Source organism: Heptranchias perlo, chromosome 30 (assembly GCF_035084215.1).
Source record: "Heptranchias perlo isolate sHepPer1 chromosome 30, sHepPer1.hap1, whole genome shotgun sequence".
Lineage (NCBI taxonomy): Eukaryota > Metazoa > Chordata > Chondrichthyes > Hexanchiformes > Hexanchidae > Heptranchias > Heptranchias perlo.
In genome coordinates, this window is record NC_090354.1 from 1,114,798 (window position 1) to 1,135,337 (window position 20,540).

At 44.1% G+C, this 20,540-nt stretch overlaps 1 protein-coding gene across 1 annotated transcript in view; it reads left to right on the plus strand.

The window, feature by feature from the left end:
• Positions 1–1,358: 1,358 nt before the first annotated feature.
• Positions 1,359–20,540, plus strand: part of LOC137300216 (zinc finger protein Aiolos-like) — a 122,485-nt gene continuing 103,303 nt past the window's right edge. The window contains exon 1 of the mRNA XM_067969312.1: positions 1,359–1,463. Within this exon, the coding sequence (XP_067825413.1) occupies positions 1,386–1,463 (78 nt within the window). The 5' untranslated portion in view covers positions 1,359–1,385. The remainder of the gene's footprint in view (positions 1,464–20,540) is intronic.

The following is a 20,540-nucleotide window of genomic DNA, read 5'->3' on the forward strand; positions in this document are numbered from 1 at the left end:
ATTACGAGTATGGGGGGGGGTAAATGGGTGGAGGATGCAGTGGAATGGGAGGAGGAGGGGGAATGGGAGGAGGCAGTAGGAATGGGAAGAGGAATGGGGAGCAAGTGGGGGAATAAGAGGGGGGTTATTAGGGAGATGGGGGAATGGGAAGGGTGATGAGGCAATGGGAGGAGGTGGAATGGGAGGAGGAATGGGGATTTGGAGGAGGAATGGGGAGGAAGAGGGGTATGAGAGGAGGAGGGGTAATGGAAGGAGGAGGAATGGGAGCGTGAATGTAGAGTAGGGGGAATGGGATGAGGAGGGACAATGTGAGAGGAAATGGGGGAACGGGAGGAGGAGGGGCAATGGGAGGATGAGGAGGGGGAATGGGAGGAGGGGGAATGGGGAAGTTGGATGGGGGAATGGGAGGATGAGGAGGAATGGGAGGAGGGGGAATGGGGAAGTTGGATGGGGGAATGGGGAAGAGGGGAATGGGAGGGGGATGGAGACTAGGGAGAATGGGAGGAGGGGGCAAGAGGGAGAATTGGGGGGAAGAGGGGGATTGGGGGATGAGGGGGATTGGGGGATGAGGGGTGCACAGAGTCTAGGGCCGGAGGGCCAGGTCGATCCGCTCAGATGTTTATTTTCAAAATCGCTTCCAGCAGCTGCAGCCATTCCGCCTTCCCCAGGCCCACCCTGAGCGCCCCCCTCCCGGCTGACGGGGAAGCACCTCACCTGGAACAGCGCACAGAAGGATTGCCAAGGCCGCTACCCGGAGCCGCCGCTGGTCGGCCTCGCTCCTCCTCATGGTCGGCGGTCGCACCGCAGCGAGGAGGCCCGGCACCAACCGACACGCACGCGCTCGCCCCGCGTGCCGCCGCGCCTGCGCCCTGCCTCGGGCACTGAGGGCGGGAAGCCACCGAGCATGCGCCGTGCTGCCGGCCGTCCCCCAACCCCCTCACTGCGGCTGCGCAGCGGGTCAGCGCCTGACGTTAGACTCCCGCGCGCGGGCTCGGCCGGTCGTGTGTTGGACGACGCTGCCTCTCTGATGGGTCCTTATTATATTGAAAACACCTTAGCAATGTATGGTTCGTTAACTTTTGCCACAAAATATACGTGTCATATTTTCTTTTGGAGCTAGGTTTAGGAAGCCGACAACAATCTGCGGAATTCGCGCTCTTTCCCCCTCCCCCGCCAGGCGTTTATTTATTAATGAGCGCTTTGGTCCCGTGACCGTGATGCGTGGCGCGCGTGAGCCGGGCCGCCCCGCCCACGGGACGAAGCGACGCGCGGAATCCAGCCGGCAGGCTCCTGCGTCGTGACGTAAAATATCCCAGTTACGTGGTGGCGTCACGGAAGAGCGGAAGCGTGCGTTCAGGGATTCTCCCGCCTGCCGCTCGGTGTGAATGTATCCATGTGAAGCAGCGAGAGCGGCGCGACACTGCGGGCACACGTGGAGGCGGCAAACAGCGGCAAAAGCGCAGGTTAGACTCCAGTACAGCGGCATTCCTGGCACTCCGACAGTGCAGGGATTGGGAATACTTCGGGGGCACATCCAGTCGTTATTTGCTTTTTTAGCATTACATATGAGGTTTTTCTTTTGATGCGTGAGTTTGAAAGTTTAGGTGTGACAAAATAGTTGGGAAGATTGAAAGTTGAACAGGGTATTTCAGTACAGATGGTGGGGGATTTAATTGTCACTCAGCCACTGTTTGCTTTGTTTTAATTGCTTCGTTTAGAAGTTCCGCGTATGGATCCCGTGACGAAAACGCGATCTGATGTCGGTAGAGGCGTAAACAGTTGACAGCCCAGAGCGGGGCAAACAATCAATAAATTAAACTTCTGTATTAATATGGGAGAGATTATAATGTTAAATAGTTCTTATACCCAGTGTATGCTGAACGGATATCAGATCTAAAATTACATTTTTAGATTACCAGGAAGGATGAGAACAACACTTCAAAGCGTCGAAGGTTGTGAATGAGTGATATGAAAATATGCAGTATTAATGTCATTTAAATAAGTGTTAATGTCTTTGAGGCCGTTGTAAATATGGGTGCCGTGGAAGCTAGTCATGGGCTGAAACATGCTGGAGTGCTGGCTCCTTCGAAAGAGTTGCTTAATTTGACAAGTATGCGGACTTTTCGGGGAAATCGTGTGCATGTGAAGTATGTACCTGGATTTGTTAAACTCGGACTTTGTCGTTTCAACACATCTTTTACGGAAAGACATTTCGATGCACTTTGAGTTACATAATGAAATTATGCAACAATCTTTTGAAGAATGGTGTTTGTAAGACCAGTTTCTTCTGGAGGCCTAAATAAAAAAAACAAACTGTAGATGCCGGAAATCGGAAACAAAAACACAAAATGCTGGAATCACTCAGCAGGCCAGCCAGCATCCGTGGAGAGAACATCAGTCAACGTTTCAAGTACAGCCCTGCTCAAAATCGGCAGGTGCTGGCTGGTCTGCCGAGTGTTTCCAGCATCTTCTGTCTTTTGTGGAGACCTCCTTTTTGTTGGAGCCATTGCCTGTCCGTTACAGTCGCGTTCTTTTTTTCTTAGCTGATAATATAAAAAGCCAAGTCAAGTGAGTTTATCGCCTATCGCTGTCTGAAACGTGCTTTCATATACTTTTAAACACGCATTGAGTGCCTTAAATACATCCGAACAGTTTGTTTGAAATGATGCAGAAAAATCAAAATGTATATCTGAACGGTTCCTGGATGTACTCCGATCACACGGATAGTAACAGTGAATTTCACGGTAAAACATGTTTCTTTTGGAATGTGATGATCCATTTTTATGGGAAGTATTTTCCTCCGAAAAATAAAGACATCGTTCATTTGGTTCAAACGTATTATCGAGGTTTAGTTATTTTATGAGTGGATTTTCTGGGAAGTATTTTCTTTACAACAGGCCTGATTGCAGAATCTGGGGATCTTCACGCACTTGCTCTCTTTGGAATGGAGTTGAGTGAGCGTCTTTACTAAGATCTTTGCTAATCCAGTAGATTATTTAAAACAACCCTAAGCAATTTCAGCAGAATTTGGACTGAAAAATCAGGACTGGTCAATAACTTCTCTTTTTACAGCCAGTCATTATGTAACATGTTAGACTCTTAACCTGCATCCATTGCAGCTTTCCAGATTCGATTGGAATTGAGAGACCCAGCACCATGCAGCGATTTCCAAGCGTCTCCAATACTCCCAGTGCTCAGCTATTCTCATCACTTACACAGCGTTAAGTCGTTTGTCCAACAATAGACGGCGCTGTGGAGATTACATAGAATGCACAGCACGGAAACAGGCCATTCGGCCCATCTGGTCTATGCTGGTGTTTATGCTCCACACGAGCCTCCTCCCTCCCCTCTTCCTATCCTTCCATTCCTTTCTCCCTCATGTGTTTATCGAGCTTCTCCTTAAATGTATTATTCTATTCACCTCAACTACTCCTTGTGGTAGTGAGTTCCACATTCTCACCACTCTCTGAGTGAAGAACTTTCTTCTGAATTCCCTGTTGCATTTATTGGTGACTATTTTATATTTATGGCCCTTAGTTTTGGTCTCCCCCACAAGTGGAAACATCTTCTCTACGTCTACCCTATCAAACCCTTTCATTATCTTAAAGACCCCTATCAGGTCACCTCTCAGTGTTCTCTTTTCTAGAGAAAGGAGCCCCAGCCTGTTCAGCTTTTCCTGAGAGGTATAACCTCTCAGTTCTGGGTAAGGGCAGCCATTTTGAAGGATGAATTAATTCTGAATGTGACAGATTGGTACCCTGTGCTGTGTGGTGGAGGAGAGAGATGGATTGTCTTCAGGAATCTATCTAACTCAGCCTTAAAAATATTAATTGACCCTGCCTCCACCGCTCTCTGGGGAGTTCCACAGACTCACAACCCTCTGACAGAAAAAATTTCTCCTCATCTCCGTCTTAAATGGGAGACCCCTTATTTTTAAACTGTGTCCCCTAGTCACTACCAGTAGTGATATATAATAGATCTGTTTGGAAGTGAGACTGACTATAAATCCTGAGGACAAAATCACAAGTGATTTCATGCTTAACTTCAAGTGTGGAAATAGTTACCACATCTCATTTTATTTATACAATACATTTAGCATGCAGGGTTTTTAGAATTATATCTTTATGGCATCACAGTGATGGATTAGTTAATAATGTCTGCACAAAGGTTCATTACCAGCATACTGTTTTACAGGCTGTCCACAATCCCCTGACCATGGCTGTGTTTTTATTTATTCATTCATGGGATGTGGGCGTCACTGGTAAGGCCAGCATTTATTGCCCATCCCTAATTGCCCTTGAGAAGGTGGTGGTGAGCCGCCTTCTTGAACCGCTGCAGTCCGTGAGGTGAAGGTTCTCCCACAGTGCTGTTAGTTCGGGAGTTCCAGGATTTTGACCCAGCGATGATGAAGGAACGGCGATATATTTCCAAGTCAGGATGATGTGTGACGTGGACGGAAACATAGAAAATAGGAGCAAGAGTAGGCCATTCGGCCCTTCGGGCCTGCTCCGCCATTCAAAATGATCATGGCTGATCATCTAACTCAGTACTCTGTTCCCGCTTTTTCCCCATATCCCTTGATTCCTTTAGCATTAAGAAATATATCTATCTCCTTCTTGAATACATCTAATGACTTGGCCTCTGCTGCCTTCTGTGGTAGAGAATTCCACAGGTTCACCACCCTCTGAGTGAAGAAATTTCTCCTCCTCTCGGCTCTAAATGGCATACCCCGTATCCTGAGACTGTGACCCCTGGTTCTGGACTCCCCAGCCATCGGGAATATCCTTCCTGCATCTAATCTGTCTAGTCCTGTCAGAATTTTATATGTTTCGATGAGATCACCTCTCATTCTTCTAAACTCTAGTGAATATCGGCCTAGTCGACCCAATTGCACCTCATACGTCAGTCCTGCCATCCCAGGAATCAGTCTGGTAAACCTTTGTTGCACTCCCTCCATGGCAAGGACATCCTTCCTCAGATAAGGAGACCAAAACGGCACACAATACTCCAGATGTGGTCTCACCAAGGCCCTGTATAACTGCAATAAGACATCCTTGCTGCTGTACTCAAATCCTCTTGCAATGAAGGCCAACGTACCATTCGCCTTCCTAACTGCTTGCTGCACCTGAATGCTCGCTTTCAGCGACTGGTGTACAAGGACACCCAGGTCTCGTTGCACCTCCCCTTTTCCCAATCTATCACCATTCAGATAATAGTCTACCTTTCTGTTTTTACAACCAAAGTGGATAACCTCACATTTATCCACATTATACTGCACCTGCCATGTTCTTGCCCACTCACCCTACTTGTCTAAATCACATTGGAGCCTCCTTGCATCCTCCTCACAGCTCACATTCCACCCCAGCTTTGTGTCGTCTGCAAACTTGGAAATGTTACAATTAGTTCCCTCATCCAAATCGTTGATATATATTGTGAATAGCTGGGGCCCAAGCACTGATCCCTGCGGTATCCCACTAGTCACTGCCTCCCACCTCCTCAAAAAACTCTGGTAGATTTGTTAAGCGTGATTTCCCTTTCATAAACCCATGCTGGGCTTTGTCCAAACCCGTTAATGCATTCCAAGTGTTCTGTTATCACATCCTTTATATTCAGGAGGAATTTCTCATTCAGTATGTGGATGGCCCGACTAGAGAGGGGGCAAAACTTGACCTCCTCTTGGGAAATAAGGAAGGGCAGGTGACAGAAGTGTTAGTGAGGGATCACTTTGGGACCAGTGATCATAATTCCATTAGTTTTAAGATAGCTATGGAGAAGGATAGGTCTGGCCCAAAAGTTAAAATTCTAAATTGGGGAAAGGCCAATTTTGATGGTATTAGACAGGAACTTTCAGAAGTTGATTGGGAGAGTCTGTTGGCAGGCAAAGGGACGTCTGGTAAGTGGGAGGCTTTCAAAAGTGTGTTAACCAGGGTTCAGGGTAAGCACATTCCTTATAAAGCGAAGGGCAAGGCTGGTAGAAGCAGGGAACCTTGGATGACTCGGGAGATTGAGGCCCTAGTCAAAAAGAAGAAGGAGGCATATGACATGCATAGGCAGCTGGGATCAAGTGGATCCCTTGAAGAGTATAGAGATTGCCGGAGTAGAGTTAAGAGAGAAATCAGGAGGGCAAAAAGGGGACATGAGATTGCTTTGGCAGATAAGGCAAAGGAGAATCCAAAGAGCTTCTACAAATACATAAAGGGCAAAAGAGTAACTAGGGAGAGAGTAGGGCCTCTTAAGGATCAACAAGGTCATCTATGTGCGGAACCACAAGAGATGGGTGAGATCCTGAATGAATATTTCACATCGGTATTTACGGTTGAGAAAGGCATGGATGTTAGGGAACTTGGGGAAATAAATAGTGATGTCTTGAGGAGTGTACATATTATAGAGAGGGAGGTGCTGGAAGTCTTAACGCGCATCAAGGTAGATAAATCTCCGGGACCTGATGAAATGTATCCCAGGACGTTATGGGAGGTTAGGGAGGAAATTGCGGGTCCCCTAGCAGAGATATTTGAATCATCGACAGCTACAGGTGAGGTGCCTGAAGATTGGAGGGTAGCAAATGTTGTGCCTTCGTTTAAGAAGGGCGGCAGGGAAAAGCCTGGGAACTACAGACCGGTGAGCCTGACATCTGTAGTGGGTAAGTTGTTAGAGGGTATTCTGAGGGACAGGATCTACAGGCATTTGGAGAGGCAGGGACTAATTAGGAACAGTCAGCATGGTTTTGTGAGAGGAAAATCATATCTCACGAATTTGATTGAGTTTTTTGAAGGGGTAACCAAGAAGATAGATGAGGGCTGTGCAGTAGACGTGGTCTACATGGACTTTAGCAAAGCCTTTGACAAGGTACTGCATGGTAGATTGTTACATAAGGTTAAATCTCAAGGGATCCAAGGTGAGGTAGCCAATTGGATACAAAATTGGCTTGACGACAGAAGACAGAGTGTGGGTGTAGAGGGTTGTTTTTCAAACTGGAGGCCTGTGTCCAGCGGTGTGCCTCAGGGATCGGTGCTGGGTCCGCTGTTATTTGTTATTTATATTAATGATTTGGATGAGAATTTAGGAGGCATGGTGAGTAAGTTTGCAGATGACACCAAGATTGGTGGCATTGTGGACAGTGAAGAAGGTTATCTAGGATTGCAACGGGATCTTGATAAATTGGTCCAGTGGGCCGATGAATGGCAGATGGAGTTTAATTTAGATAAATGTGAGGTGATGCATTTTGGTAGATCGAATCGGGCCAGGACCTACTCCGTTAATGGTAGGGCGTTGGGGAGAGTTATAGAACAAAGAGATCTAGGGGTACAGGTTCATAGCTCCTTGAAAGTGGAGTCACAGGTGGATAGGGTGGTGAAGAAGGCATTCGGCATGCTTGGTTTCATTGGTCAGAACATTGAATGCAGGAGTTGGGATGTCTTGTTGAAGTTGTACAGGGCATTGGTGAGGCCACACTTGGAGTACTGTGTACAGTTCTGGTCACCCTATTATAGAAAGGATATTATTAAACTAGAAAGAGTGCAGAAAAGATTTACTAGGATGCTACCGGGACTTGATGGTTTGACTTACAGGGAGAGGTTAGACAGACTGGGACTTTTTTCCCTGGAGAGTAGGAGGTTAAGGGGTGATCTTATAGAAGTCTATAAAATAATGAGGAGCATAGATAAGGGAGATAGTCAAAATCTTTTCCCAAAGGTAGGGGAGTCTATAACGAGGGGGCATAGATTTAAGGTGAGAGGGGAGAGATACAAAAGGGTCCAGAGGGGCAATTTTTTCACTCAAAGGGTGGTGAGTGTCTGGAACGAGCTGCCAGAGGCAGTAGTAGAGGCGGGTACAATTTTGTCTTTTAAAAAGCATTTGGACAGTTACATGGGTAAGATGGGTATAGAGGGATATGGGCCAAGTGCAGGAAATTGGGACTAGCTTAGTGGTATAAACTGGGCGACATGGACATGTTGGGCCGAAGGGCCTGTTTCCATGTTGTAACTTCTATGATTCTATGATTCTATAATAGACTCTAGCATTTTCCCCACTACTGATGTTAGGCTAACTGGTCTGTAATTCCCTGTTTTTTCTCTCTTTTTTTAAATAGTGGGGTTACATTTGCCACCCTCCAATCTGTCGGAACTGTTCCAGAGTCCATAGAATTTTGGAAGATGATCACCAATGCATCCACTATTTCTAGGGCCACTTCCTTTCGTACTCTGGGATGTAGATTATCAGGCTCTGGGGATTTGTCAGCCTTTAGCCCCATTAATTTCCCTAGCACTTTTTTTACTAATACTGGTTTCCTTCAGTTCCTCCCTCTCACTAGGCCCTTGGTTCCCTAACATTTCTGGGAGGTTATTTGTGTCCTCATTTGTGAAGATAGAACCAAAGTATGTGTTTAATTGTTCTGCCATTTCTTTGTTCCCCATTATGATTTCCCCCATTTCTGACTGTAAGGGACCTACTTTTGTCTTCATTAATCTTTTTCTCTTGACATATTTATAGAAGCTTTTACAGTCAGTTTTTATGTTCCCTGCTCTCATACTCTATTTTCCCCCTCTTAATCAATCTCTTTGTCCTCCTTTGCTGAATTCTAAACTGCTCCCAATCCTCAGGCTTGCCGCTTTTTCTGGCAATTTTATATGTCTCCTCTTTGGGTCTAATCCTATCCCTAATTTCTTTTGTAAGCCACGGTTGAGTCACCTTTCCTGTTTTATTTTTGTGCCAGACAGGAATGAATAATTGTTGTAATTCCTGCACATGTTCTTTAAATATTAGCCATTGCCTATCCACCATCATCCCTTTTAGTAAAGTTCCCCAATCTATCATAGCCAACTCACACCTCATACTTTCGTAATTTCCTTTATTTAGATTCAGGATCCCAGTTTCGGATTCGACGACTTCACTCTCCATCTTAATGAGGAATTCTATCATGTTATGGTCGCTCTTCCCTAAGGGACCCCGCACAACAAGATTGTTAATTAATCCTCTCTCGCCTGTTCTCTAGTTGGTCTAGAAAACCATCACGTACACACTCCAGGAATTCCTCCCCCACAGTATTATTGCTAATTTGGTTTGACCAATCTCTATGTAGATTAAAGTCACCTATGATTATAGTTGTACCCTTCTTGCATGCATCTCTAATTTCCTGTTTAATGCCCTCCCCTACATCTCCACTACTGTTTGGGGGCCTATAGACAACCCCCACTAACGTTTTCTGCTCGTTGGTGTTTCTTAGCTCCACCCATACAGATTCCACATCGTGATTTTCCGAGCCAATATCCTTCCTCACTATTGCATTGATTTCCTCCTTTACTAACAACACTACTCCACCTCCTTTCCCTTTTTGCCTGTCCTTCCTAAATATTGAATACCCCTGGATGTTCAGTTCCCATCCTTGGTCACCCTGGAGCCATGTCTCCGTAATCGCAACTATATCATAACCGTTAATATCTATCTGCGCTGTTAATTCATCTACCTTATTGCGACTGCTCCGCGCATTAAGACACAATGCCTTTAGACTTGTCTTTTTAAGATTGCTAGTCATCTTAGTTTTATTTTACACTATGGCCCTATTTGTTTCTCACCCTTGTTTTCTCTGCCTTCCACTATTGCTTCTTCCCTTTCTGTCTTTTGTTTCTATCCTTGTTTCCCTTCCTCTGTCTCCTTGCTCAGGTTCCCATCCCCCTGCCATTCTAGTTTAAACATTCCCCAACAGCACCAGCAAACATCCCCGCGAGGATATCAGTCTCGGTCCTGCTCGGATGTAACCCGTCCCGCTTGTACAGGTCCCACCTTCCTCAGAACCGGTCCCAATGTCCTAGGAATCTAAATCCCTCCCTCCTACACCATCCCGGCAGCCACGCATTCATTTGGTCTTTTGTCCTGTTCCTATACTCACTAGCACGTGGCACTGGTAGTAATCCTGAGATCATTACCTTTGAAGTCCTGCTTTTTAATTTATCTCCTAACTCCTTAAATTCACCTTGCAGGACCTCATCCCTTAAAACATGCAGGTGGTGGTGTTCCCATGTGCCTACTGAACTTGTCCTTCTAGGTGATAGAGGTCGCGGGTTTGGGAGGTGCTGTCGAAGAAGCCTTGGTAAGTTGCTGCAGTGCATCTTGTAGTTGGTACACTGCAGCCACGATGCGCCGGTGGTGAAGGGAGTGAATGTTTAGGGTGGTGGATGGGGTGCCAATCAAGCGGGCTGCTTTGTCCTGGATGGTGTCGAGCTTCTTGAGTGTTATCCAGGTAAATGGAGAGTATTCCATCACATTGGGGAGGCAGGAGGTGAGACCACTGGATTTGAGCCACCTCATCTAATAATTTCTCGGAAATTATTTTGGGCATTTGCCAGCACTCCAACACTGAACTACTTTGATTCAGGTTTACCACTGTGCCATTCCAGTGTCCTGGTGCCACATAAGTGGCTACAACAACTCGCTCAGATGGAATAGGAATAAAGTAAGAAGTGTTATAGAACATGAGATGTGGTCTTTTACACAAATCCAAATACACAACAGCAATATCTCACAGGTATAGTGGCCTGGTCATTATGGTTCTGGCCTAGCAACCAGAGTATGTCAATTCAAAGCTCACCATGGCAAGTTGTGAAATTAAATTCAGTAAATCTGGTCATTTGTGGGTGGCTACAAACAAAATAACCATGAAATCTGCCGGACTGTTGTATAAACCCAACTGGTTCTCTCATTTCCTTCAGGGGAAGGAATCTGCCATCCCTGCCTGGTCTGGCTGACATGTAGCTCTGGCCCTCACTGCCTTGCCAGTGTTGCCCACACCCCAAGAGAAAATCAATAAAAATATTTCTTTACTCGCGGGAATTGGGCAAGTTAGAAACACCTTCTGAAATGCTTCATATTAAAGCAGGGCTCAAAATAAATGAGCGCTGGCCCACTATATCGTGGCTGGTACATTTTGTTGTGAGCCAGTGAGAGTGGGAGGTGAACTGGTTGAGTGGAGCAGTATATGTATTTCACTGACTAACACAATGTCACTGTGCTTCCACATGTTGGGAGCTTCCTGTGCAGGCTTTTTGCCAACTGCTTCTCAAAACATGTTGTATGAGGTTCTGTTCTGTTGGGGAATAGTTTTTAAAATGTACACCAGTTATCATAATGTCTGATATATATACTGTCTACATTTAATTTCTTGTATTAATGGTTGCAATTTGCATACAGTCCTATAAATCTGTTGGTTACTCATCTATATTTAGGAGTCTCCTCTGTTCAGCAGAGAATGGTCCTGTTATCTCGTGGTTCTACGGCCTCAATTTTAAGTTTTGGTTAAAGTAAAATGAATTTTAACTCGGCAACAAAACAGATAGTGGGATTTTCAGAATAGGTTGAGTGACTCTTTATGTAGTCAGTAACTAACTGGAAGGGGTGGGTTGAGTTTAGAAAATTACACATTTGTCTTGAAAGGTGCTGAGAAATAGAAGTACAGTGAGTTGCTATCTTTGCCTCTCCCTGATCTGGTCACAGGATAAGGTTCTTATCAACAAGACAAATGTAGGTCCTTTGCAGTCAGAAATGGGGGAAATTATAATGGGGAACAAAGAAATGGCAGAACAATTAAACACATACTTTGGTTCTGTCTTCACAAAGGAGGACACAAATAACCTCCCGGAAATGTTAGGGAATCAAGGGTTTGATGAGAGGGAGGAACTGAAGGAAATCAGTATTAGTAAAAAAATAGTGCTAGGGAAATTAATGGGGCCTGATAATCTACATCCCAGAGTACTAAAGGAAGTGGCCCTGGAAATAGTGGATGCATTGGTGATCATCTTCCAAAATTCTATGGACTCTGGAATGGTTCCTACAGATTGGAGGGTGGCAAATGTAACGCCACTATTTAAAAAAGGAGGGAGAGAAGAAACAGGGAATTACAGACCAGTTAGCCTAACATCAGTAGTGGGGAAAATGCTCGAGTCTATTATAAAAGATGTGATAACAGAACACTTGGAAGGCATTATCGGGATTGGACAAAGTCAGCATGGGTTTATGAAAGGGAAATCCTGCTTAACAAATCGACTGGAGTTTTTTGAAGCGGTAACTAGTAGAATAGATAGGGGAGAACCAGTGGATGTGGCGTATTTGGATTCTCAGAAGGCTTTTGATAAGGTCGCACACAAGAGGTTAGTGTGCAAAATTAAAGCACATGGGATTGGGGGGAATATACTGGCATGGATTGAGAATTGGTTGACAGACATGAAACAGAGAGTAGGAATAAACGGGTCTTTTTCCGGGTGGCAGGCAGTGACTAGTGGGGTACCACAGGGATCAGTGCTTGGGCCCCAGCTATTCACAATATAGATCAATGATTTGGATGAGGGAACTAAATGTAACATTTCCAAGTTTGCAGACGACACAAAGCTGGGGTGGAATGTGAGCTGTGAGGCGGATGCAAAGAGGCTCCAATGTGATTTAGACAAGTTGGGTGAGTGGGCAAGAACATGGCAGATGCAGTATAACGTGGATAAATGTGAGGTTATCCACTTTGGTTGTAAAAACAGAAAGACAGATTATTATCTGAATGGTGATAGATTGGGAAAAGGGGAGGTGCAACGAGACCTGGGTGCCCTTGTACACCAGTCGCTGAAAGCGAGCATTCAGGTGCAGCAAGCAGTTAGGAAGGCGAATGGTATGTTGGCCTTCATTGCAAGAGGATTTGAGTACAGGAACAGGGATGTCTTACTGCAGTTGTACAGGGCCTTGGTGAGACCACATCTGAAGTATTGTGAGCAGTTTTGGCCTCCTTATCTGAGGAAGGATGTCCTTGTCATAGAGGGAGTGCAACAAAGGTTTACCAGACTGTTTCCTGGGATGGCAGGACTGACGTATGAGGTGCAATTGGGTCGACTAGGCCTATATTCACTAGAGTTTAGAAGAATGAGAGGTGATCTCATCGAAACATATAAAATTCTAACAGGACTAGACAGACCGGATGCAGGGAGGATGTTCCTGATGGCTGGGGAGTCCAGAACCAGAGGTCGCAGTCTCAGGATACGGGGTATGCCATTTAGAACCGAGAGGAGGAGAAATTTCTTCACTCAGAGGGTGGTGAACCTGTGGAATTCTCTACCACAGAAGGCAGCAGAGGCCAAGTCATTAGATGTATTCAAGAAGGAGATAGATATATTTCTTAATGCTAAAGGGATCAAGGGATATGGGGAAAAAGCGGGAACAGGGTACTGAGTTAGACGATCAGCCATGATCATCTTGAATGGTGGAGTAGGCCCGAAGGGCCGAATGGCCTACTCTTGCTCCTATTTTCTATGTTTCTATGTAACTGCCCTGTGGTGGCCACACTGCTTGCTCCAGGGTGCCCGATTAAGGAGAGCAGCTGAGAAGAGTGCTGTACTTTGGAGAATGCCTTTCCTGGTATCTAAGGAAGGCACTCTTGCAGGAGAAGGGTTTGAAGTGAAAGGAAGAAGAAAGAACTTTCATTCATATGGCGCCTTTCATGACCACAGGACGTCCCAAAGCATTTCACAGCTTATTAAGTACTTTTGAAGTGTAGTCACTGTTATATAAGCAAACATGGCAACAATTTGCACATAGCAAGATCCCACAAACAGCAATGAGAAAGAAAGACAAGATTTGAAATTAAAAAAGACAAAGAAAGAAACAGAGAGAGAGAGAAATAAAATAACTAGACTGAGGAAATAATTTGTTAATTTGATGTATTCTGAATGGAATCGGCAGAGATCCGACTGTTATTTAGGAACTGGTTATGGGATTAGGGAACTGGGTACATTCAAGATAAGCAGAGCACAATGGACAGCTGGCAGTTGTGGGGATAGGCCTCCAGGTCAGTAAATATTATCTGAAGTAGTTGAAACAGAAAAAAGTGGCCTGACATAGAAAATGGTTTCTCAAAGAAACAACTCTGAGTAGGACTGACAGGTTCACAGCCTCATATAAATGATCGGACATTTGGGAAGAACAAGAAGCATCTGTTGGACAAAAGACAGACTGCTTGGACAAAAAGCAGTAAATGCAGTGAATAAAGCACCGTGCTCCTTAGGACAGATTTAATTGGCTTCAGCTGAAGACGTTTTGTCAAAAGCCATTGACAAATCAGGAGGGAAGAAATCAGGAGAAGTGAAAGCTGGTTATACCGACTGAGAATCTTTGTCGTCAAAAGAGAATGCCTATATTTTGAGTTTACACAAATTATTTAAATGATACTGTTGGCTATTAAATTATACTAAAAATGAGTGAAGAATGAAAAAATAGAACCCTTTTAAAATTAAGTAAAATATTTGTTTTCTGATGATTTCTTATCAATTGCCCCTAAATTACACCTCTCTGTACAGAGCTGCAGGAATTGTTTGAAAACACTGAATAATGTCAATTGAAATTTCTCCAAATCTAGTAATTTGAAACCAAATAAAATAGCTCCTGAAATGTCACTTTGCATCTTGATGGATGAATGTCAACGTTTGGTGGAATTTTTTATACATCCTTCTCTCAATGGTTTAACTGCCTCTCCCATAATGATGGAGCTGTATAAAACACTAGTTAGGCCACAGCTGGAGTACTGTGTGCAGTTCTGGTCGCCACACTACAGGAAGGATGTGATCGCTTTGGAGAGGGTGCAGAGGAGATTCACCAGGATGTTACCAGGGCTGGAGCGCTTCAGCTATGAAGAGAGACTGGGAAGATTGGGTTTGTTTTCCTTGGAGCAGAGGAGGCTGAGGGGGGACATGATTGAGGTGTACAAAATTATGAGGGGCACAGATAGGATGGATACTAAGGAGCTCTTTCCCTTCGTTGAGGGTTCTATAACAAGGGGACATAGATTCAAGGTAAAAGGCGGGAGGTTTAGAGGGGATTTGAGAAAGAACTTTTTCACCCAGAGGGTGGTTGGAGTCTGGAACTCACTGTCTGAAAGGGTTGTGGAGGCAGGAACCCTCACAACATTCAAGAAGCATTTGGATGAGCACTTGAAATGCCATAGCATACAAGGCTACGGACCAAATGCTGGAATATGGGATTAGAGTAGACAGGGCTGATGGCCGGCGCGGACACGATGGGCCAAAGGGCCTCTATCCGTGCTCTATGACTCTATGACTCTATGACTATAAGCAGACCGTGTCCCTCACAATCTAGAAGCAATGCCTTTTCTATATTCTGGCTTCACTGAATCATTAACTGTTACCTGCATTGCAATAATCTACCTACTGGATTTATGAGGTCCCGCAGTACACTTCCAAAAGCTTCAAAATGCTGCACATTATCCTTAAAGCAATGGAAATGGAAATCGAGCGGGTTCCATAACGGCCGGACAATCTGCAATGCCAGTTTTATAACTGGGCAGTAAGTTGAAAATCTACCCAAAGTGTGTATATGTGTGGGAATATATTTCATTAAATATGGAAAATGTAACAGAAGCAACGTGTTCAAGTATATTTATACATATGGTGACAAGGAGTTTATACTGTTTGTGGAGCACACTTTTATACAGTATACTTGACAAAAGTACAATATAATGGCAAATACGATGCTGAGGTATATCTACGTGTTTTATACAAGCATGTTCTATTGAACAAACTACTTCAGATTACCATGAGGCTAACTACCATTCCATTCCTCATCTGTGTTGATTTAGCTGATCTCAGCTGGGACAGCAGTTGCATTGCTGCAAGAGGTCTTAGTAGCCTGGAGCTAGGGAGAAGGAGAATGAGGTGCTCTTGATCTCCTTATCGTCCTTTTGGAAAGTACATGTGGATGTTGGCCAAGGACAGGATTGGATTAGGCTGTAATTCTCCCTCCCCATGATTGGTTGTGCTGTTGGGTGGCATTAACAATGGTTTGCATTTTCCCATGTTGGGATTTTTCTCCCTTGAATGTTCTATTTTGTGATTCTTAGCTAATATCTACAATCCCGAGCTATCTTATGTTTATAAGCGTGTGTTGTTTATGCGTTAAGATGCCTAACCTAAACGTGAGTGGCTTACGTAGTTTATATGTTAAGAACTCCTAATCTAAACGTAAGTTTATGCCAAAGGAACTAGTTCCTGACCCCTCTTTAATCCTTTAATCGAAGCAGCCAATTCCAAGTTCAGGGTTTTCTGTGACAGTTTCTTAATTAATCATTTGAACCAACACACTGTACCAATTACAATTATGAGGTCAGTTATCTGGGCTATGTCAAAACTCGTGGATATTACTCTAGCCCATGGGTGCTGACCTATGTTGTAAACCATCTCCCACCATGCATGATTCCCAAGGATAGATGTCCCCTTTTTTTCAGCATCACTTTAAGGTGATCGGCAAAAGAACCAGGGGCGACATGAGAAAACATTTTTTATGCAACGAGTTGTAATGATCTGGAATGCACTGCCTGAAAGGGTGGTGGAAGCAGATTCAGTAATAACTTTCAAAAGTGAATTGGATAAATACATGAAGGGAAAAAATTTACAGGGCTATGGGAAAAGAGCCGGGGGTGGGACTAATTGGATAGTTCTTTCAAAGAGCCGGCAGAAGCACGATGGGCTGAATGGCCTCCTCCAGTGCTATACCGACTATGATACTATGAAATAGCCTGGCAATATGCACTGTAGGCTCAGACATGAAGAATGAGCACTTTGGGATTTACCACAGTATGACAAGCATCCGTGAAACTGCCCCCCAGCTACCATCAGTGCCTCAGGAGAGCGAAGAAGAAAATTCAAGGGAGGAAAATCCTAACATGGGAAAATGCAAACCATTGTTATTACCACCCAGCATCACCTTCACTCCAGGTCACACAACACCAAGCAGGTGCATTATTGCATTCACTGCATTATTATTTGTAACAGGTTTGTAAAATTTTGTTGTAGTCGAAGCTGGTTCACAGGTTGTTAACAAGAGCCATTGTTATCCTTGCATTGTACATTTGTGGATTATAGGAAGAGTCTAGCCACTGGGCGTTAAACATTTGTGGATGCTGTCAGTAATGTTCGTACTGTAAAGACACATGGTAGTCTGCTCTGCAGTTGCAAACGTGCTGCCTGTTGTATATGGGGGTGGGTCACTTTCACACTAAGTGTAAAGTGACTAATTTTGTAAAGTGCTGATCAGAATTTATTAGGTTTATAGTTTCCCAAACCTGTTAATGGTTGGTCAATGGATGAAGGAGGTGGAATGTTGTGACGGTACAGTACAGGTGTGAAAGGCTTCCATGGGAATGTCCAGCTCGGCCCCACGCTTCCTGATTGGAGCTGATGTGGATGAACATTGGTGAAGGAGGGGACTGCATCTCTTGGAAAGAGAACCATTATTTCTGGTTCTGCTAGCATCCTGACAAGAATCTTTGTTATCAGCTGGCTTCTCTTTCCCTCTATTATACATGTTCTTGTAACCAAGGCTGTTGATTGGTGTGTGCATTGGTGGATATGTTTTATCTCTTTGCTGGTCACATTTGGACTCTTCACATGACCTCACCATACACAGAAGCTGCTTCTCAAGATCACCCAAGAGAACCCCCAATTCACACTAACCAAATAATAACTGAGGGGGCGTATATACATATTTTAAAAATAGTTTGGAAGAAACATCATCATTATAAAAAACCTTCCCCCTCCAGTTTCATTGGGGGGCGGGGGGAATTCTACTCCGTCAGTACAATCCTGCTTTAAGAGGTAACTTTATTTGTGCAGGAACTATTGGTAGAGACCAAAGGGCCCTGAGAAACATTTTTAAGGTTGAAGTTTTGGTTATTTGGTTTTGTTAAACTTTAGCAAATTTAACCAGAAAACGGTTTTCAGAAGCAACCAATAGAATAAGTTCGGAGAAGGCTGAGCAACGGCCGTGGGTTAAACTCTTTGAGACTGGCGGTTTCATATTTGCATCAAAACGAAAAACAGAACAACATTTCAGTTGTTACTTTATTCAGAGCGCATTACAGGAATGACATTTCTGCATTCTCAGGGGTTTTAAAACCCACAAAGGAAAATAACATGAGTGGTTAAAGGAGACGAGCCATCTGGGTCCCTTTCTGATAGAACATCTTTTAAAGAGGAAGACTTGGCACCATGACTTGCTCTCCCATTTTCCTCCTCTTCTCCCCTAAAGCTGCTGCTGCTGTTGCTGGGTTGCCAGTAGACTTCCAGGAGTGTTAGAAGGTTATTTGGGGCACATCATAGCTGAATCCAATCCTGTCTTTACCCAAAGTTCACACACAGACACCATACCCCCCACGCATATGCATACACCCCACACATACATATACATGCACCCTCACATGCACACATGCATACACCCCACACATACATATAAATGCACCCTCACGCACATGCATACACCCCACACACACAGGAGATTACCTGGCTGCTGAGGGCTAGGAAGTGTCTAGTCACAGAGCTCCAGGCATCATGAGTTTGGGGCAGGCTTGATGGACCAGTTGGCCTTTTTCTGCCTGTCATTTTCATATGCTCATATATACATGCACCCCACACATATGCACATACCACACACATAGGTATACATACACCCCACAATATATGCATGCACCATACACAGATATGGAGACACACATTCCAATAGTGATCAAGTGCAGAAACCTTGAATGATTTTCCCCCACTCAAGCTCCAGGATCACTGAGGCAATTGCAGTGCTCCATTTGCTACACCGGACTAAACGATCAGCTAATTCACTCATTTTAAAAGGGCATTAATTTTCAGAGTCCCTTTCGAAGAGATGACAGCTCCTTTAAAAAATAACTAAGAATTGTGATTATCTAAAGCAATCTTTTGTTTTTACATAATTCATTATGTTGATTTTCTTAAAATGTTTCTGTTGCAGTGGTGAATGCTGGTGACATCATTAGGGAATCGGACTACTAGGAGTTACTGATTTGGACTGAACAAGGCAGTTGAATTAAAGAAAAGTAGAATCACAGAAGCTGCTTGGGGTTAGTAGCTGTATTTACCAATGCTAATTGGGTGCTTGGTGTTGTACACAGTGCATTCTACTCCTCTTCATTCAAAGTTGCTTAATTTGAATTATCTGTTAATCGAATTTTTTGAGCTCTAAATTCCCACTTTATGAAGTTATTAATGCTGCTTAATTCAAATTACTGGATAATTCGATTTTTATAAGCGCAAAGACAACTTTGCATTATCAGGAGTTGACTGTCACTCCCAGTCAGTATCAGGATTCATTGACTTTTACTCTGTGATTAAAGAATTAACAAATATACACTTTATAGTTAAGTAGGCGTCCTGGGAGAATGGTTGTTAAACAGATTCCCAGCCTTCATGCAGTGCTCTTTCTACAAAGCCTTATTCCTGCCGCTGCTCCTAAACACACCCTGTGAATTTGCAGATCAGTGGACACTCAACAACAGTTTGTGGGACGCAAGAAACAATGGGCCTTTGATCCTGCTAAGCCTACAGAGTTCCCCAGCTCTGGAGCAGGAGAGCTAGGTGTCTGCTAGCAATGACAGTATCAGCATAAAAGTGATTTATGTTCTTAGAAAGGTAGCGACAGTGAGAAACTCCACTATGTCCAGCTCAAATCAGCTGTTCTGTCGATCGTTCAATATATTTTAATAACATCTGCATCAAATTGTCTGCTAGTCCAACATTCATATCTAACTTTTGCAGTATCTTTCAATGGCAAACTTAGAAAAAGAATATCAGGAAGTTCTTCTGCACATAAAGAGTGGTCAACACAAAGAATAGACTTCTGGCTAGGGTAGTGATGGCAAAAACCCTGGAATCACTTAAGGAAAATGATGCAGTGATACAGGAACTGCAGGTTCCTACTAGATGGATGATCTAGAATGGGCTAAAAGACCTTCCTCATCTGTATCTATTTTGCGATCTTGTGAATGAGTGCCATTGATACCACCTTATGAAGCATTCCGAGCATTACAGTTGTGACTGTGTTCATACAGTATCTAAAAGGTCCTGTGATGTTGAAATAAAATGTGATGAATTGTTTCTGCTTACTGTACTGGAACTGCCATTCTGAAACATTACTGTAAAGACAGTCTGATTTCGGAGGCAGCTGCCAATTACCTCATGTTAGAATCATAGAAGTTTACAACATGGAAACAGGCCCTTCGGCCCAACATGTCCATGTCGCCCAGTTTATACCACTAAGCTAGTCCCAATTGCCTGCACTCGGCCCATATCCCTCTATACCCATCTGACCCATGTAACTGTCCAAATGCTTTTTAAAAGACAAAATTGTACCCGCCTCTACTACTGCCTCTGGCAGCTCGTTCCAGACACTCACCACCCTTTGAGTGAAAAAATTGCCCCTCTGGACCCTTTTGTATCTCTCCCCTCTCACCTTAAATCTATGCCCCCTCGTCATAGACTCCCCTACCTTTGGGAAAAGATTTTGACTATCTACCTTATCTATGCCCCTCATTATTTTATAGACTTCTATAAGATCACCCCTAAACCTCCTACTCTCCAGGGAAAAAAGTCTCAGTCTATCCAACCTCTCCCTATAAGTCAAACCATCAAGTCCCGGTAGCATCCTAGTAAATCTTTTCTGCACTCTTTCTAGTTTAATAATATCCTTTCTATAATAGG